The following is an 18,720-nucleotide window of genomic DNA, read 5'->3' on the forward strand; positions in this document are numbered from 1 at the left end:
GCTGCATCATGGAGAAAGCAAGAGAATTCCAGAAAAATGTCTATTTCTGCTTCATTGGCTACGCTAAAGCCTTTGATTGTGTGGATCACAACCAACTGTGGCAAACTCTTAAAGTGATGGGAGTACCAGACCACCTTACCTGTCTCCTAAGAAACCTGTACGAGGGTCAAGAAGCAACAGTAAGAACCGGACATGGAACAACCGATTGGTTCAAAATTGGGAAAGGAGTACGACAAGGCTGCATATTGTCACCCTGCTTATTTAACTTATATGCAGAGTACATCATGAGAAATGCCGGGTTGGATGAATCACAGGTCGGAATTAAGATTGCTGGGAGAATTATCAACAACCTCAGATATGCAGATGATACCACCCTAATGGCAGAAAGCGAAGAGGATCTCAAGAGCCTCTTGTTGAAAGAGGAGAGTGCAAAAGCTGGTTTGAAACTCCACATTAAAAAAGCGAAGATCATGGCATCTGGCCCCATCACTTCCTGGCATATAGAAGGGGAAGAAATGGAAGCAGTGACAGATTTTACTTTCTTGGGCTCCAAAATCACAGCAGACGGTGACTGTAGCCATGAAATTGAAAATGAAACGCTTGCTCCTTGGGAGGAAAGCTATGCCAAACCTAGACAGCATAGTAAGAAGCAGAGACGTCACCTTGCTGACAAAGGTCCGTCTAATCAAAGCTATGGTTTCCCAGTAGTAATGTATGGCTGTGAGAGCTGGACTATAAGGAAGGCTGAGCGCCGAAGAATTGATGCTTTCAAACTGTGGTGCTGGAGAAGACTCTTACGAGTCCCCTGGACTGCAAGGAGGTCAGATCAGTCAATCCTAAAGGAAATCAACCCTGAGTGCTCATTGGAAGGACAGATACTGAAGCTGAAGTTCAAATATTTTGGCCACTTAATGTGAAGAGAAAACTCTCTGGAAAAGACCCTGATGCTGGGAAAGACTGAAGGCAAAAGGAGAAGGGGACAGCAGAGGATGAGATGGCTAGATAGCATCTAGAGAAATTCTCCGCCATCCCTACCCTAGTCCCAAGCTGTTTTTGGACCAACTGCTTCAAAATCAATCTGATGTTCCTTACATGCAGAAATTTGAGTACTTCCTTTCATATTCAAAAAGACTCAAATCTTAAAGGCTAATGGTCTCATTGACCTGTTGGAATGATTTCAACACTATTGAAGTTATCTACTATATTCATGGGAACACAGACATAATCAACTGTACTTCGACCATTTACTGAAAGATCAGTACATTTTTCTGGGCTGTCATTAGGGCAGGATCCTTTTAAGATTAGATAATTTCTCCTATATTTCTCTAGCACGTAAACAGCCATATTGCATTAACATGATTGTCTTGGGAAAAAAGAACACCAATTCATTGTGGGTGGCACAACCAGGCATCGTTATACGCTATTTTGCACATTTTTCCATAGGGGCAAAAAGTCAGTTTTTGGGACATAGCTAAGCTCCCCCTTGTCCGATCTGCCCCCAAATTTGCACACAGATAGCTACTTAATTTTCCAGCAGACTAGCGAGGTTTGCTGCATAACCACTTATTATGGGATGATATTGGGAAAAAAGATTCACCCCCTCATGTAGGGCCTCATGGACGGAAGTTAGCATTGCTCTTTGAGATATAGGTCTATGGGGATTGGGGAGTTCTTCTAGTGCATACGCTATGGTAGACATTTTGAGTGTGAAAATTTGAGTGAAAAGGCGTGAACAACCACCTGTCTTGCGAAATATGGATGGAAAGCTGCCAAATTTACCAGGCTGGGAGAGAATGGGTTAACTAGCAATGAGGTCAAAATCCAGCAAGGTTGGTCAAGGGTTGGGAGAGAGATGAGCTTCCCCCAAAATATCCCATTTGTTTGTATTGAGGGAAATCGGATGGAGGCTTTGGAATGTTCGCACTGAGCTGTGGTATGCAGCCGGGGGGAGGGGGTAAAGGGGCCCTTTGGAGCCCATGGCAGAACAGCTTGGTTGAGGACAATCAACCAAGGCAGGGAAAGGGAATTACAGGAGCTGTGCTCTGCCCCTACAGAAGGGTGGTTGATTCGCAATTTTTGTTTCCATGGGGTTATGACTGAATAAATAGGAGTTAGGGGAATGCATTTAAGTCTGTGCTGCCACGTTGTGTAAAAATGTATTTGGGCTTTGGTGGGGGGAGGTGAGGGAGGGATTTGAAAACTGATAAGTTCTTATGTGTTTGTGTGTGTGTGTGTGCACGTGCGTGCACGTGTGTGTTTGTATATAGTGCTTAGTATGGGCAGATTCTTATCCTTAATATAAATCCTTTTCTGTTAATGGTGCTGCAACTTAAGATGGTGGTGGTGGTGGTGGTGGTGATAGAATACACATTAGCATTATTTGCTTGTGTGTGCCAAGTGCTTTTAAAAGATGGGATATATACAGCAATCCTATGTAGGTCTACTCAGAAGTATGCCACACTGAATTCAATGGGACATACTCCCATGTAAGCATGTGTATGTCTGTGTAACATGGGTGTCTTCTAGGCCTGTGCACTGCTTCGGCACAAAGCCTGGGCTCTGAGTTGAAACGGGCTGCTTCGGGCTGCCTCCAAGGCAAGGTGGAGGGGGCATGAAGTGGCCCAAAGCAGACTGGGTCACTCCGAAGTGCTTTGGTGTGCTTTGGCACGATCCAGAACCCCAGCAACCATGCTGCCACCACTGCTGCTACTCAGCCCCCAGCTCCTTGTGTGGGTCCTATGGATGCGTGCCAATAGCCATCTTGTTCTTCTGGGGGGGAGCCATTTTTAAAATGGCAACTCCCCATATTTCCAGAAATACAGGGAGTCACCATTTTAAAAATGGCTCCTGCAATCCCCTGGAACAAGACTGCTGCTGGCATGCTCCCAGAGGGCCAAGGAGCTGGCGGTGGCAGCAGCTCCCCAGGCGGCGGCTCCGCCAGTGCCAGCAGTGGCTCCCCCCACGGCGACAGCAGCAGTTCCCCCGGCAGCGGTGGCAGTTCCCCCACACGCACGGAACAAGATGGCTGGCAGCCTTAGGGCCTAGGTAAGGAGCTGGGGGCTGGGTGGCATGTTGGTAGGGGGGGGCAGGGCGAAGTGGGATTCAGATTTCCAAATCCTGTTTTGGCTTTGTAGGCCAAAGTGGGTCAGGGCCCCCCAAATCAGCCTGAAGTGAATGTGGCCTGCCTGGGAAACCCTGAAGTCAGGTCAGCGGGTCTATGCACAGCCCTAGGTTCTTCCCCCGCCCCCATTGCTTTCAATAAGTGGGCTGTGCCACAAACTGCTTTCTCTGTTCTGGAGAAATGCCTAGGAGGGGAGCTGATGTAGCAAATGGCTTGTGTATAGTCAAATAAGTGCCCTTGCGTCCACCTCTGGTGACACCCTTGGCTCTGCCTCCAGGGACCCCCCTTTCCACTCCACCAGTTAGATTGGCCATGAGCCTCCACTGCAGAGACCTAGGTATGATCCCCCTACGCTGCCCCTCCAACTGCTCCTCCCAGCCTGGACCCCCCAACCAAACTCCCCCCAGACCCCCCACCCCTGGCATGAGCCCTGACCCCAGACACCTATCCCTAGCATGAGCCCCTACTCAGCAGTCCAAGGCATGACCTCTTCCCCAAATCACCGTGCCAACTTCATAGAATCATCATTCTATGAAGCTGGTACAACAAATGTGGCAGTCACCACTCTCTGATGTTTTTTTCAACTCCAGGTGAATTGGAAGAATATTTTGTATGAGAGACTAGCTTTAGGTTCAAGCATGTGACTGTATATTCAAGGGCCTCTCCTTTACAAAGTGAGTTAAGAATATAAGAATATTCTGTGTTCTGCTGTATCAGACGAAAGGCCAATTTGCTCCACTATTCTGTTCCCACAGTGGCAGACCAGATGCCCCAACGGGAAGCCCAGAAGCAGGACCTAAATAATAGCACTCTCCCGCTTGTGATCTCTAGCAACAGGTACTGAGAGGCATGCTGCCTCTGATTATTTGTTGGTTTACTGTGTTTTTAACCTGCTTTTCAGACAGTTATTGTCTCAAAGTGTTTCTGGGTTCAAGATATAGCATATATACAAATAAAAACCTAGCCATTTCCGTTTATATATATTATGACTTTATTTTGGGGTTTATATGGCAAATAACCCATGAAAAATAGCACTGTAGGTGAAAAACAACTATTCAGTAGGCAAAGTAGATAGTTTGCCATACAATTGCAGCAAAGTAGCAGACAATTATTTACAGCCAAATGGCCACGATCCCAGTTCTGCATTTGCTAGAGCCAAATATTCATATTGGCTCATTCACAGGGTATAGGCTAGAGAATGACTTTACTGCCACCTTTTCCTAGCTATTTGCTCATCTAGTCTGACAGGAATAATTAGTCAACTGTTCTGACAGTAGCACAGTAGACACCTGGTTCTCACATAGCAACAACCCAGAGTATGGGTTGAGTATGGGTTTTCATTGAATCATGGGTTATTGTTATATGGGAACCCTGCACTATGGTTTAACTCTGGGTTGTTAACCATGAACAACCCAGAGTTTGCAACTCAACAACAAACCATGGTTCTTTTCCTGGGTTGTTCATGGTTAATAATCCATAGTTAAACTTTAGTCCACGATTTACATATAACAATAACCCTTGATTCAACAACATCCTACAGTTCAATGGCAACCCATACTCAACCCATACTCTGGGTTGTTGTTACATGTGAACCAGGGCAAAGTGCTGACTTAAAAATTATAAAGCATTACTGCCCATCTTTATTGCAAAAACAGATAATAGTAGAAGACTAAAAATACTAGAAGAATTTATATTTGGAAGTGGTAGTATATCTTGAAGTAGCTTCTGTATGCCTAGAATGACAATAATTTCATCCCATGATTATCAGGATGTGAACTTTTCCATAAAAACAGAAAATGTATACTGGATAGTATTAATATTTATGGTGCCTATTAATATCTATTGGCAGGAATTAAGAGTACCAAAGCATTACCACACACACACTCTTAATTCCTGAATTTATATGGCAAATAACCCAAGTGAAAAATAGCACTGTGGGTGAAAAACAACACTTCCGTAGGCAAAGTAGATAGTTTGTCTTAGAACTACAGCAAGGTAGCAGAGAATTCTTTATAATTACGTCGGCATGATCCCAGCTCTACTATATCTGCCAGAGCCAAATATTGATATTGGCTCATTCACAGGCTCTGGCTAGATGACTTCACTAATACCTCTTCCTAGCTATTCGCTCAACTAGTCTGACAGGAGTGATTAGTCAATTGGTCTAACAGAAGTGTAGTAGACATAGTGTTGGATTAAGAATTATAAAGCAGTTACTGCCCATCTTTATTGCAAAAACATGATAACAGAAGACTAAAAATACTGGAAGAATCTAGATTTAGATGTGGTAGTATATGTTAAAGTAGCTTCTGTATTCCTGAAATGACAACCATTTCATCCCATGATTATCAGGATGTGAACTATTCCATAAAAAGAAAAGAGGTTCACTGGATAGTATTAATATTTATGGCGCCTACCAATATCTATTGGCAGAGTACCAAACCATTACTGCTGGCTATTATCAAGCATCCGTGGGGCGGTCTTCAGCTTCAGATAAATCCCATTCTTCGATTGGGTGATGACCTGTGATATGGGAATGGGGAGATTGGAAGGATCTGGCAAAAGTTCAAACCGCAGAAGCGTCAAGGCAAGAGCGACTTTCATCTCATTCATGGCAAACTGTTGTCCGATGCAGTTCCTGAATAGACATTAAAAGTGAAAGGGCAATGTCACATTTTAAACAAAATGGGATTCCAGACATGGCTGGTCATATAAGCGCCTTTTCTTATATTGCACCTCATCTTTTGATTTCTGCCCTCCCCAGCCATTTCCCTCCCCAGCCATGTTCTGCTGAAGAGTAGCTGACGATAAATAATTAAAATAATAAATCATTCAGTCAAATGTTTAGACCACAATCCTATAGATGTCTGCTGGGAAATAAGTCTCAAGGAACTGCCTGGGACCTACTCCCAGGTCGGTGTGCACAGGGTTGCAGTATTAGGAAGAGAAAATATTAATCCAGAGGTGTGGACCCAAGTACTTTGCTAGAAGTACTTTGCTAAACAGTATTGATTCAAACCCATCTGTGGTTTAATAACCCTTCAACCAATTGTGCTTTGCATGGAAAATGGTGTCAGAGTCCACTTTATGGAAGAAACCTTTTTTTAAAGTATAGATTTACAAATATTTACCTCGGTCCAGCAGCAAAAGGAAGAAAAGCATATGGGTGTCGATGATGTGAATTTTCTGGGGAGAATCTCAGAGGATCAAAGACCTGTAGCAGGAAATTAAAGTCTGCATTAGTGTGACAGAGGCAGCAAGAGCTACAGAAAAATGAAGCATGCAGAAAAATAGTACACTTTGGCTGCAATTCGATAGACATTTACCTGGTTATAAGTTTCATTGAATTGAAACTTCAATGGGGCTTTCTTATGATTAGGCATGTATAGATTGCACTGTTAGCAATGTGTTCCAACAACAGACTTAAGCAAGCAATCCATGCTGCATACTAGGGATGTGCAATGACACCCGCTTCAACTTGGACCCTGATTTGGGATTTTGGAAAATGGCCCACTTCTGCTTGGACTGATTCAGAGTTGGTCTGCCTCAACTCAGTACTGAACCTGAGCTGCAGTTTGCAAAAATTAGGCATTGTGCTTCCCTTTGACTATCACGGGGAAATTTTAAAAAATGGCTATCACCTTTTTTCTCTTGGTCCATACTGGATGATAGTTGCAGACATAGTAGCCTCTTAGGAGAGGATTTTGCATACCCCATATCAGAAAAATAGGTGCAAGAGATTTTGTGCTATGTGCCGTTATGTTTCGATATTTTTTAAAGGGACTGGCAATAACTGGCTTTTTTAACTTCTTGGCAGAATTTAATAGAAATGTAGGGACTGTTGGTGCTTCTGAGATAATCTAGCCTGCAAAGTTTCAGAATTATAACCACAGGGTTGTTTTTGCAAGAGCACAAAACATTTTGTGACATTTTGAGAGTCTCCAAAAGAGAGCACTCTTCTCCCTCTGTGTTCCTTGTGGACATTGCTCTGTAAATGACAGACAGTCTAGAGGTGTCCTTACTTAGAGCTTTTCTATATGAAGCTGTTAATCTGCTGTATCTACTTTCAATTTCGTCACAGAATTGAGATCGGAGGACTACACAGTGTTTCCTTTCCTGCTTTTCCTCTATAGTGCAATATGGAATAGTGCAAATACCGAGGAAGAAATCGTGCTTTCACAAATAATATTGCATTTCCCTGCTCCAAAATAGCTCACAGAAAAACAGTTTAAGTCTTTTTCATAGTGAAGCCTGGTTGCATTGGAAGAATAGCCATTTCATGGTCCAATGCTTGCTCTATCCCATATTATTTATAGTGGCCAACAGGCTGCCCCACTTAACTGTACCACTCTGTCTGACTCTGTAGCTGTATGGCAACTCCAGTCTTATGAGAGAGACTTCACAATGTTTACTACTACTGGGTAACTTTATGTTGGGCAGTGTATCGTCCCGGCCATGGGCATCGACCTCTTAATTTAGAGGTGCCAAGATAGTGATACATCAGAACCAGGTTAACTTACAAGGAGATAGTTTATTGAGTACAATCAAGTAAGTACTCCTTGTAAGTAAACATGGTAAGTAAACTCCTTGTAAGACTACATTCATCCAATTATCTTTAGGTGCTTCTAGACAAGGCTTTTTTGGCACCTTCACCCTGCCTCCTTCACAGAATTTTAAGACAGGTCTGGAAGACTCTATCTGTCAGGGTGGAAACTGAGCCCATAGAGCCCCAGAGCAGTTCTGATTCTGAGGAAGAGCAACAACCCGTGGGAGAGGAGCCCGCTCGTCTTTCAGAGGTGCAGCTGCAGGGAGAGATTCCTCCTGCCTGCATTCCTGAGAGAGATGGTGGCCCTGGCAGTGAAAGAGCGGGGGATGGGGTGTTGGTGGACGCTCGGAGCCGACGCAGGAAAAGGCGCCAAATGGAGGGTGCTGAGAGGAGGCGCTTTGTCTGCTTGGCACTACGACAATGGTCGCATCCTGAGGACCCACGGGTAAGAGGGAGGACCTCTCCATAGCCCATAAGTTCAGAGTTTTCCCACTTACTCCTTCAAATGGGGACCAACGGCCTTACCTGGAGCTTAGGCTACTCTGCTAACTTCCCCAGTGCGTTTCCTTGCTTAGTCACTGGAAATTAGCATCTGAAAGCGTCATTAAGTTGTAAAGGAATAAAGTAGGGATGTCAGAGAATTCTGCCACGAATCTCGGGGAGGCTGAATGCCAGCGCATTCGGCCCCCCGCGCCCCCTGGGATGGGACTTATCCTGGGCGGATCTTCCTGGCGGCGGCGACTCCGGCGGCGGTTTGGCAGCGGTTCAGCAGCGGCGGCCGGTCTTCCAACCGGCTGCCGCTGCCGCCATTTCCAGTTAAAAAGAAACAAAAACAAAAAAACGTGATAGGCTATGTAAAGTTTTACGTAGCCTATCATGGCTAGATTTTTAAAAAACACCGTGATAGGCTACGTAAATGTTTATGTAGCCTATCATGGCTGATTTAAAAGAAAAAACAAACGCGCGTATGCAAATGGCGGCGCCCATGGGCGCCGCCATTTGCGTTCCTTATTTTGGCACATCTTAGTCTACGTAAACATTTACGTAGACTAAGACAGCGAAAATAAGGGGAACGCAAATAACGTAGACGCTACGCTATTTGCGTTCCCCTTATTTTCGCCGTCTTAGTCTACGTAAATGTTTACGTAGACTAAGACGTGCCAAAATAAGGAACGCAAATGGCAGCACCCATGGGCGCCGCCATTTGCGTACGCACGTGTGTGTTTTTTCTTTTAAATCAGCCATGATAGGCTAGGTAAACATTTACGTAGCCTATCACAGCTGACTGCAGGGACACAAATGGCGGCGGCTACGGCCGCCGCCATTTGCGTCCCTGCTAGCCAGCGGCGAGATGTCCAGCCGCTGGCGGAGCCGGCCGGCGGCTCCGCAGAATCCCTGCGGAGCAGAGCCGGCCAGCCAGAATTTCGGGGGGAGGGACGGAGTGCCTCCCCCCTGGCCAGAATTTCGGGGGGAGGGACGGAGCGCCTCCCCCCCCACCTCGAATCAATTTCACTAAAAGGTAAATGAGTTTCGTATATCCCTAGAATAAAGCCTTGGAAACAATCCCTTTCGTCCGTGTCTTGAGTTGGCTACTGGAGGGGACTTTAAGAGGCAGCTAGGGCGCTCCTGACACCATCTTCCTTTCATAACCTTCCCATGTTTTCCAATAGCTTCTTCAGTCTTTTCTCTTACTGCTAAAAATCCATTAAGGACCTGCTACGTTTTGCATTTTCTCTGAAGGTCAGATGAAGAAGTTTCAAAATCACGAAATGGTGGAGGCGTGGCTAATCGGAAAAACACGTGAGACTTCTGCTCTAGCTCCATGAACTGAAATTTACAAATATGTTTTGTCAATTGGCTATGTTTAGTCTGTTAGGCCAGAGGTAGCTGATTATGAATATCCGTTCTTTTTCTTTCATCCTTTTCCTTCCCCCCCTCTTCTTCTCTTAAAATGGATATGATAAGATTGTATTTAAATCTTCCATGTGAGGGTGTACAGAAATGTGCATACTCATTTATATATTTATAAGTATACTATCTAAAATATAGATACTATAAAATATATTAGTGATTGTTTTATTTTTTGTGTTTTTTTTAGTCTTTATAATCTCTTTTCTTTTTAATTATTGTTATCAATAATATGATACTAGGATTAGGAAATATTTTTCACTGGTTGTTCTTAAGCTTTATCATTATATAGTAGCTAAAAGGCATGATATGGCCAATAGAAATGAATTCTAAGCTTGCTTCTTTGTTATAAGCCTGAAGACACAATATTGAAATTGATGATTTATGCTATATTGACCTGTAAGATTGGTATAATCTTTAAGTAGAGTGATATTTGAAATTTATGTATAATGTAGTTTAAATTTAAGTTTGTTATGTAAACTTCTGTTTATATTTTGCTTTGTTTTCCTCTCTTTTTGTGTTTTTTCTTCTTTTTGTTTCCTTCCCCTTTGCTCTTCTCTCTCCTTTTTATATTATCTCCTTTCTTCCTCTCTTTTCCCCTCCTTTATTTCATTACTGAGGGGTCCTCTTAGGAATACCATAATGTCTGACACTGTAGAAGATGATTATGTTGTTGGTGTTCTTTGTTTCACTTATAAAGATAAAAGTAGAATAAAAAGTATTGGGGGGGGGGAAGAAATGTACACATTCGTCTCCCATTCATTAAAGCATTTTTGTGCTCATTTTTCAAAAGTATGCACTTAAGGAAAAAAAAAAGGAACAAAATATCAAATATCTTCACAATGCCTGTTAATTAGTAGTGCTAGGAGCTAGCCATCTGGAAGCACCCTCAGTCTCACCAGGAAGAGGCCTCTTGTCTTTTTATATTTACCTCAGGATTGTCCCAAATCTTAGGATTTCTGTGAAGACAATAGATGTTCAGCATAGCTAGAAACCCTGTGAAGAAAAGAGAGGAGTAATTCATTGGCAGGCTATTATTGTTTAATGTACGGGGGTGTTATGTAATGAGAATTACTTAATACATGGTGCCATGTACAAAACACTGGACTTCTCAACAGCTGACTAAACAGGCCGGGAAACTTGTGCATCAGCTGCACTTGTTCCCATGTTGTTCCTCAGGCTCAGCGGACTGCAGGAAGGCAGCTGAAGCCTGCCAGGCTCACCCCAGTCCTATAATATTTATTTGTTGGTATGAGCTGCTGCCCCGTTTCCTCTGAGAAATTTAGTGAAGTACACAGGGAGCTAGGGCTGCCCTCTACCATTAAGTAGCTGATTTGAGGTGTTAGGAAAGAGCAGCAAATTGTTTGATGATGATGATGATTGTTGTCATTAGATGTGTACACCTCCACTTCTGACAAGTGATAAGTTTCAGGAGTTCTAGCATGTACTCAAAGCTAAGCTTTCTTAAGAAGAAAGTTGCTGGACACTTATGCCATTTCTGTGATATAAGGTTTATTTAAACATATGTACAAGCTGAACATAAGATGAAGGTCCACAGTGTTAATACTTCAACAGACTCCTGTTCCCCATTAGCTGTCTTAGGAACCCATAGTCTCATAGGATTTCCTGCACAGAGCAAAAGCCATCTCTCTGCCTCCTTTCCAGGCCCAGCACAGGCTGCTGCACACATGCACGCGCACACACACGCATGCATGCACGCACACACACACAGATTACTTCTATTGTTCTCAGTCCAGACTCAACTTGCACATCATCAAGGAAGGGAGAAGAGAAGGTAAGCCCCCCCTCCCAGAATAGTCTGTCTCTGGCCATCTCTTGAGGACAGCCACAACTCAACCAATCTCCATAACAGCAGGAAATCTGCCAGGCTAAACTTGCCCAACCATTTTGACCCTTCTTTTCACAACTAGATTAATGAAGGTGAGATCCTCGAGAGATCATTCAGACTAACCCCAGGGTTTGACACCTGTGGGATTTTATGCCTAAAAAGCAAAAATAACTTGAGTGATGATGGGTAGAATCTACCTTGATGTGGCCGCCATTTCCTGTACTGCCTCAGGCACCAAAATGTTGGGGGCCTCCAGAAAGTGTCCATGTGAGGGATCGGCAGGGATCATTGTCTCTTACCCAGAATCCTGCAGACCCATCATGGCATTGCCAGGGCGCCCCTCACCCTTCCAAAGGCTTAAGGAGACTGGCTGTGCCAGGGCAGTGGCAAGTGGTGGCAGTGCAAATAAATAGCAGCACTAGCCGACACATGCTCAAGGCTTGTGCTACTCACTATGATAGGATTCACCTGGAAGAGGGAGGGGATGAAGAGGATGATAGACAGAGGAAGCGGGCGGACGCTGGATACAAAGCAGGAAAAAGAGATAGAAGGGAAGGAGGGGGAGAAGAGACATGGAGATGAACAGAGACCCAGGCTCTCTTCACACCTGGCATTTTATCCCACTACAAACTGGTCCTTTTGATTTTGGATACTTTCCGGGATTGAGACTGGCCCTGTATACAGGCATCTCTCATAGTGCTTCCCTCTACTCTATACCTTTTCATGGCTGCACAGAACAATCAGGACAGAAGTGGGCTGCTGGCTCCATGCCCCCTCTCCTCCCCTGATCATTGGTTCCTGTAACAGGATTGATGGCTCTGCCCCATCCTCCACTCCTCCACAGCAGGAGGGAAGTCGGAAGCCCTTCTAGTGACCAGGATAGTGGGCTATGGGAGCTGGTCCCCTACCCACTCCTTCCTCCGACTTTGTGGTAGGGATGTACAAAAGTCACTTACCTTTCGCGGATTATGTTGATGGTGGGGGGGAGGCGTTCCGTCCCTCCCGCCGGAATCCTCGCCGGGGTGGGAGGCGCTCCGTTCCTCCCCCCCCCCCGGAATCCTGGCAGGCCGGCTGTGCTCCACAGGGATTCTGCGGAGCCGCTGGCCGGCTCCGCCAGCAGCCAGACATCCGGCCGCTGGCTAGCAGGGACGCAAATGGCGGCAGCCATAGCCACCGCTGTTTGCGTCCCTACAGTCAGCCGTGATAGGCTACGTAAATGTTTACGTAGCCTATCACGGCTGACTTAAAAAAAAACAAAACGCGTGTATGCAAATGGCAGCAGCCATGGCCGCCGCCATTTGCGTACGCGCGTTGTTGTTTTTTTAAGTCAGCCATGATAGGCTACATAAACAATTACGTAGCCTGTCATGTTTTTTTTAAAAAACCTAGCCGTGATAGGCTACGTAAAACTTTACGTAGCCTATCACTTTTTTTTTTAACTGGAAATGGAGGCGGCGGCAGCCGGTCGGAAGACCGGCCGCCGCTGCCACACCGCCACTGCCGCACCACCGCCGTGCCGCCACCGCTGCCGCCAGGAAGATCCACCCAAGGTAAGTCTCGTCCCGGGGGGGGGGGGCAGGCCGTTCTGCCACCGATTTCGGGGGGCCGAATGCGCTGGCATTCAGCCTCCCCGAGATCCGTGGCAGAATTTTCGTACATCCCTACTTTGTGGTGAAGGAAAGAGAGATAGTCTTCTTGGCTTACCCCAAGGTTGCTGGCACTGCTAGTCCTTCTCTGCTAAATATGTCAGTATATGATGGAATTAAATGCAGTACATTGCTTGCACTACTGAGTTTGATAAGTATACCAATTTCTGGGTTCCTAACTACAGAAGTAAGAAATCCACAAAGGGACTTGTATAGTCAATGCAGCAAGCCACCCCTAGCAGCAGCACCCCGCCCCAAGCGACAGCTTCACAGGGGACACCGTCTTCATTAGACCCAACTTGCTTCCCCCCCCCCCATGCTGTTGTTGTTCTTCCCCCTTATTCTGGCTTTCCAATGACCCTGTAAAGTGGGCTAGGAGAAGAGATAGTAGCTGGTTTTCTCTCCCCCCCCCAGCACTGTTGTTATTCTGCCCCCTTATTCTGGCTTCCCAATGACCCTGTAACGTGGGCTAGGAGAGGAGATAGCAGCTGGCTGGCTTCCCAATCATACAGATGTTTTCACAGGCATGAGTGCAAGTCCATTCCATGGCTGTATGAAAAAAGCCCATCAATATGGTGAGCAAAAGGGAGAAGAAGCAGTCAGTGAAGTCAAAGGGAAGGGGAGGTTCAAAGAAAATGCACTGAAGGGGATGGGAGACCTTAAGATTGCTACTCTAATTAGACTTATAATGCACTCCTATGCATGCCTACTCAGAAGCAAGCCACATAGATTTTAATGGCACTTACTCCCAGGAAAGGAAAGCCTTACAGCCAATGAGTTTACCCAGAAGTAAGCATTGCTGTGTTCAGGGGGATCTTGGAGAAGTATTTGGGATGGCTAACCACTTTACAGTCCAAGTGCCCATAGTGGAACAGGAGAGAGGCAGAAATGGTCACTGGAAGCATGGTCAGTGACCTGCCCCGACCTTCACACCAATTTGTTGTCATGACAATGTTATTCAACACCCCCAGCACAAACCCACACAAAGCAGGACAAAGCACTAAAGGGGAAATACATAGGGGGGAAATGGCACATTCAATCGCAAGCACAGAAAATGCCAGGTTTTTCCCATTCTCAGATAACATGGGAAGAGGTAGGGGAAGTTGTGAGATAGCAGGAGAGCAGCCGAAGTTGTTTAAAGCTCCAGTGAAAACCAGTGATTAAAGGAGAACCATCCTGCTGAAAAACCAATGTGTGAGGGTGGTCCCAGACCCAGACAGGAGGAGAGAGAGATGCAAGCCAGGAGCAAGGAACAGCTTTTACCTGGGAAATGACAAACTCTACTCCTCAGGGGCTACCTAATCTACTGGGTAGAGAAGAGGTCTCTCCCCAGCCCCCTTCCTCCATTGCCCCTTTAAGAGCAAGGTCCAAAAAAGCTGCACTGGACTTTCCTGCTCAAGGCTGGAAGAGTTAGCATTTTCCCCAGGAAAGGTACTGGGAGGAAACAGCAGAGAAAGATTTAGCAGTTGTGGGTGCTGCATTTGGTAGAGACAAACTGTGGGCAGATTATTTATCTGCCCAGCGTCAGTCCCTGCTGTAGGTGAAGGTGGAGAGAATTCTCCTAATGAACGAGTGATTCCCCAGTTGTTTTACATTCTGTTTGAAGACTACCAGTGTTGTAACTAGGAGAGTCTTTCTTATTAAACTTTTAAGTTAAATCCTATTTCTAGCTGCTGTGTCTCTGATGGAGTCAATGGACCAAGGAGGTTTTGCGGTATCTTTGTCCCCAGACCTGCGCACAGTCCATCCAACACTAGTGGACCCAGATATGTTCAGTGGCCACAATGAAACTACATTTGGCTCCTTCAGACCACTTTCACGCCAGGCACTGGAGACTATATGTGATGCATGAGTGCATCCATCACCAAAATAAGTGTCCTGCAGATTTTGACTTCCATCTTTCCTGTTTGCAGCTGTGAAAGACTGTGGCATACGTGCATGCCTGTGGAAGTGGTGGTGGGGATGTATGTAAACTGAGCATAGGCTGTGACAAGGAGCAGATTAGTGCCCATCAAACTGCAGGGCTGGGGTGTGGTGTAAATTAGCCTTGAGGGTAATAGGAGTAAATTCACATCTCAGCTTTTCCTGTGCTTTTAGAGTGTTTCTACATTAAGTAAAAAAAAACACAAACCCCACATCCTTTCTGGAGTTTCCTGCTTTCGGTTTCTTTGCGGGATTAGGAAGGGCATCTTTACACGGCAGCCACTGGTTTGAACTGAGGGAGCACCTTCCTCCCTCCCTGGCAAGCCCCTAGGAAACCTCTGACTTACTTCTGAGTAGACATAAAATGTAAGATTGTGCTGTAAGTCTGCAACCCTTGGCACTCTTACATGGGCGTAAGCCACACTGAACTCAGTGGGACTTACTTCTGAGTAGACATAAGAGATCACCCTGTAAGCCTGCAACCCTCAGCACACTTACTTGGGAGTAAGCCCCACTGAACTTAACAGGGTGCTCTGAAACAACAGAGGACGTTGCTTCTGAGCTTGGTGGGGTGGGGGATCAGATGTGTCTCCCTTCATTGCAGGGAGGCATTTTACCCTCTTCTCTCTCCAGTTAAGAAATGCAGAGGCAGGAGACGCAATCGGCAGGCAATTCTTGCCTTCGTGCCTGTCAAATCTCATCCTGACCACGCCCCCAACAACAGAAAACAAACGCCTGGAGCAGGCAGACTCAGCAGTTTCTTCCGCTATTGGAGAATTTCACAGGGAGGTCATGGTGCTCCTGTTCCGTGGGCTGGAAAAAAAATACCATATTTTTTATGTTTGGGGAAAATACAGGATAGGCTGGAGGAAATGGCGGGAGACACCCTGGAGGGTAACGGCGTCATCTAAAGAGCCCGCAAACGTCCGAGAGAGAGCCATCTCAATAGCAGGATAAACGCTCTGTGTGATGAACCCCTTAGTTTCTACCCAGTTAAATAGTATAAAGTGACAGGAGATATGTGTGTGCTGGACTGAGACAAATACTTGTAGCGCCAAGGTTAAAGTAGATGGACAAGACTCATTCAGGTGATAACCCCCCCTACCTTTTCCTTATATGCACCATGATTGTAAGAACATAGCTCTCTCACCAACACCGCACCTGTCCTGCTCTGACAAATTTGTATAAGATCCAACCTGCATTAGTCAAAGTAGCGTGTTCAATTTCCTCTTGAAAATCTAGGAATTATATATTCCTAGAATTATATATTCAATGGTTACACCCAGATCTGAACATCCAAAAGTATAAATAGCAAGGCAGGCAGCCCAGTGGGTGTATCCCACCAGAGACAGGGAGAATGTAGGGTGAGTATCATTCAAACTGGGCTGCAGCATATGCTTGGAGGGAAAACCAATATCCAGTATGTCCATCCAATTGCAGGTTGGGGTCTGATAGGTATTTTGCTTCCTCAGGGCAGCTGGCCAATCCAGGATAGGCCCCACTGATATGCTTCTAGCACACCTATTATCTGCTTGTTCAACCCACAAACTCCCTGAGGCATGAATCTTTGCACCACTGGGGTCCTTCTAGCTTCTGGGTTCTCATTGCAGGTGAGTCCTAAGTGGACCCTGATCCCTGCGGCACATGCTTACAATAAGGTTATGCTCAGAATCCTACAAGCTAGGCTTCAGCAGTATGTGAACCGAGAACTACCGGAAGTACAAGCTCGGTTTCAAAGAGGCAGAGGAACTAGAGATCAAATCACCAACATTCACTGGATCATGGAGAAAGCAAGAGAATTCCAGAAAAATGTCTATTTCTGCTTCATTGACTATGCTAAAGCCTTTGATTGTGTGGATCACAACCAACTGTGGCAAATTCTTAAAGAGATGGGAGTACCAGACCACCGTACCTGTCTCCTGAGAAACCTGTACGAGGGTCAAGAAGCAACAGTAAGAACCGGACATGGAACAACTGATTGGTTCCAAATTGGGAAAGGAGTACGACAAGGCTGCATATTGTCACTCTGCTTATTTAACTTATATGCAGAGTACATCATGAGAAACACCTGGTTGGATGAATCACAGGTCAGAATTAAGATTGCTGGGAGAATGATCAACAACCTCAGATACGCAGACGATACCACCCTAATGGCAGAAAGCGAAGAGGATCTAAAGCGCCTCTTGTTGAGGGTGAAAATGGAGAGTGCAAAAGCTGGTTTGAAACTCCACATTAAAAAAACTAAGATCATGGCATCTGGCCCCATCACTTCCGGTGTATAGAAGGGGAAGAAACGGAAGCAGTGACAGATTTCATTTTCTTGGGCTCCAAGATCACCGCAGACGGTGACTGTAGCCATGAAATTAATAGACACTTGCTCCTTGGGAGGAAAGCTATGGCAAACTTAGACAGCATAGTAAGAAGCAGAGACATCACCTTGCCGACAAAGGTTCGTATAATCAAAGCTATGGTTTTCCCAGTAGTAACGTATGGCTGTGAGAGCTGGACTATAAGGAAGGCTGAGCGCTGAAGAATTGATGCTTTCAAACTGTGGTGCTGGGGAAGACTCTTACGAGTCCCCTGGACTGCAAGGAGGTCAAATCAGTCAATCTGAAAGGAAATCAACCCTGAGTGCTCATTGGAAGGACAGATACTGAAGCTGAAGCTCAAATATTTTGGCCACGTAATGCGAAGAGAAAACTCTCTGGAAAAGACCCTGATGCTGGGAAAGATTGAAGGCAAAAGGAGAAGGGGACGGCAGAGGATGAGATGGCTAGATAGCATCACCGATGCAATGAATATGAACTTGAGCACACTCCGGGAGAGAGCGCAGGACAGGTAGGCCTGGCGTGCTATGGTCCATGGGGTCACAAAGAGTCGGACACGACTTAACGACTGAACAACAACAACAACAACAGGAATGCAGAGAAGATAGACAGCATCAACATTCCTTCATGTGAGTATAAGAGACAGTCCAATTAAATATTAAAGGCAGTTTCAAAAAGTTTTAAAAGTAACAGGAGGCAGTGAAGAGTTAAATCAAAGAATGAAGTGGGAGATGGATGACCTTTTGGTAAGCTTCGTCCATCAGCGAATGTAACCGGTGAATTCAGTTCTCGTGCTACCAGGGGTACTGGAGGGTAAAGCCGAAGGCTCTCTTTAATGCACATGGTGGTGTAGGTCATCTTTCCCAGGTCGTCACTGAAAGACACAAAATATATGACACTTCAGTGTCATGAACAAAAATGAAGCTAAAAAATAAAAACAAACCAAACATTTAAATTGCTCTTGCCTAAAACCCCAGAGAATTTCATCTGTAGAAACTCAAATGAGAAAAGGTCAGATCCATCACACCTGCACAAGGAAATTGTGTATCTAATGAGCAAACACCCTGGATGCCAAAACTGATTGAGGAAATGAGCAAGAGGAGGTCTGTACAGGCAGGGTAGGCAAGAAAATTATATTTGGGGAGACTCTCACATCCCACCCAGAAGGGACTAAAGGCTGGGCACGCCTGCTGCCTTCCTGCTATCTCCAAACTTTGGCAACAGAGAGCTTTATGCAGCCACCGACTGCCTGTCAGGGAGAGCTGGTATTGAGGCTGAAGAGAAAAAAACAGCCCGCTGTAGCCTAGGGAGTACAGGGAGGAATGGCTTGGGCTTTGCAGGGGCCTTCAGAGCCCAGTTCTGTTGCATCGCATCCTTCCAACTGCAAGGGGAATACCCCT

General features: G+C 45.5%; 1 protein-coding gene across 7 annotated transcripts in view; it reads right to left on the reverse strand.

Moving 5' to 3' along the window:
* Positions 1–4,091: 4,091 nt before the first annotated feature.
* LOC146348204 (cytochrome P450 4B1-like) overlaps positions 4,092–18,720 on the reverse strand; it is a 42,162-nt gene continuing 27,533 nt past the window's right edge. For 6 of the 7 annotated variants that reach the window (XM_084852578.1, XM_084852579.1, XM_084852583.1 and 3 more), the window contains 4 exons: positions 18,061–18,194; positions 10,507–10,571; positions 6,253–6,335; positions 4,092–5,759 (listed from right to left, as the gene is read on the reverse strand). In XM_084852578.1, the coding sequence (XP_084708704.1) occupies positions 5,567–5,759; positions 6,253–6,335; positions 10,507–10,571; positions 18,061–18,194 (475 nt within the window). In that variant the 3' untranslated portion in view covers positions 4,092–5,566. Of the gene's footprint in view, positions 5,760–6,248; positions 6,336–10,506; positions 10,572–18,060; positions 18,195–18,720 lie in introns of those variants that run through there. The other variant, XM_084852580.1, reaches the window with a different exon arrangement.

This window comes from Heloderma suspectum, chromosome 4, assembly GCF_057233095.1.
Source record: "Heloderma suspectum isolate Gila_16-S chromosome 4, 16-S_ref, whole genome shotgun sequence".
In the NCBI taxonomy this organism is placed as follows: Eukaryota; Metazoa; Chordata; class Lepidosauria; order Squamata; family Helodermatidae; genus Heloderma; species Heloderma suspectum.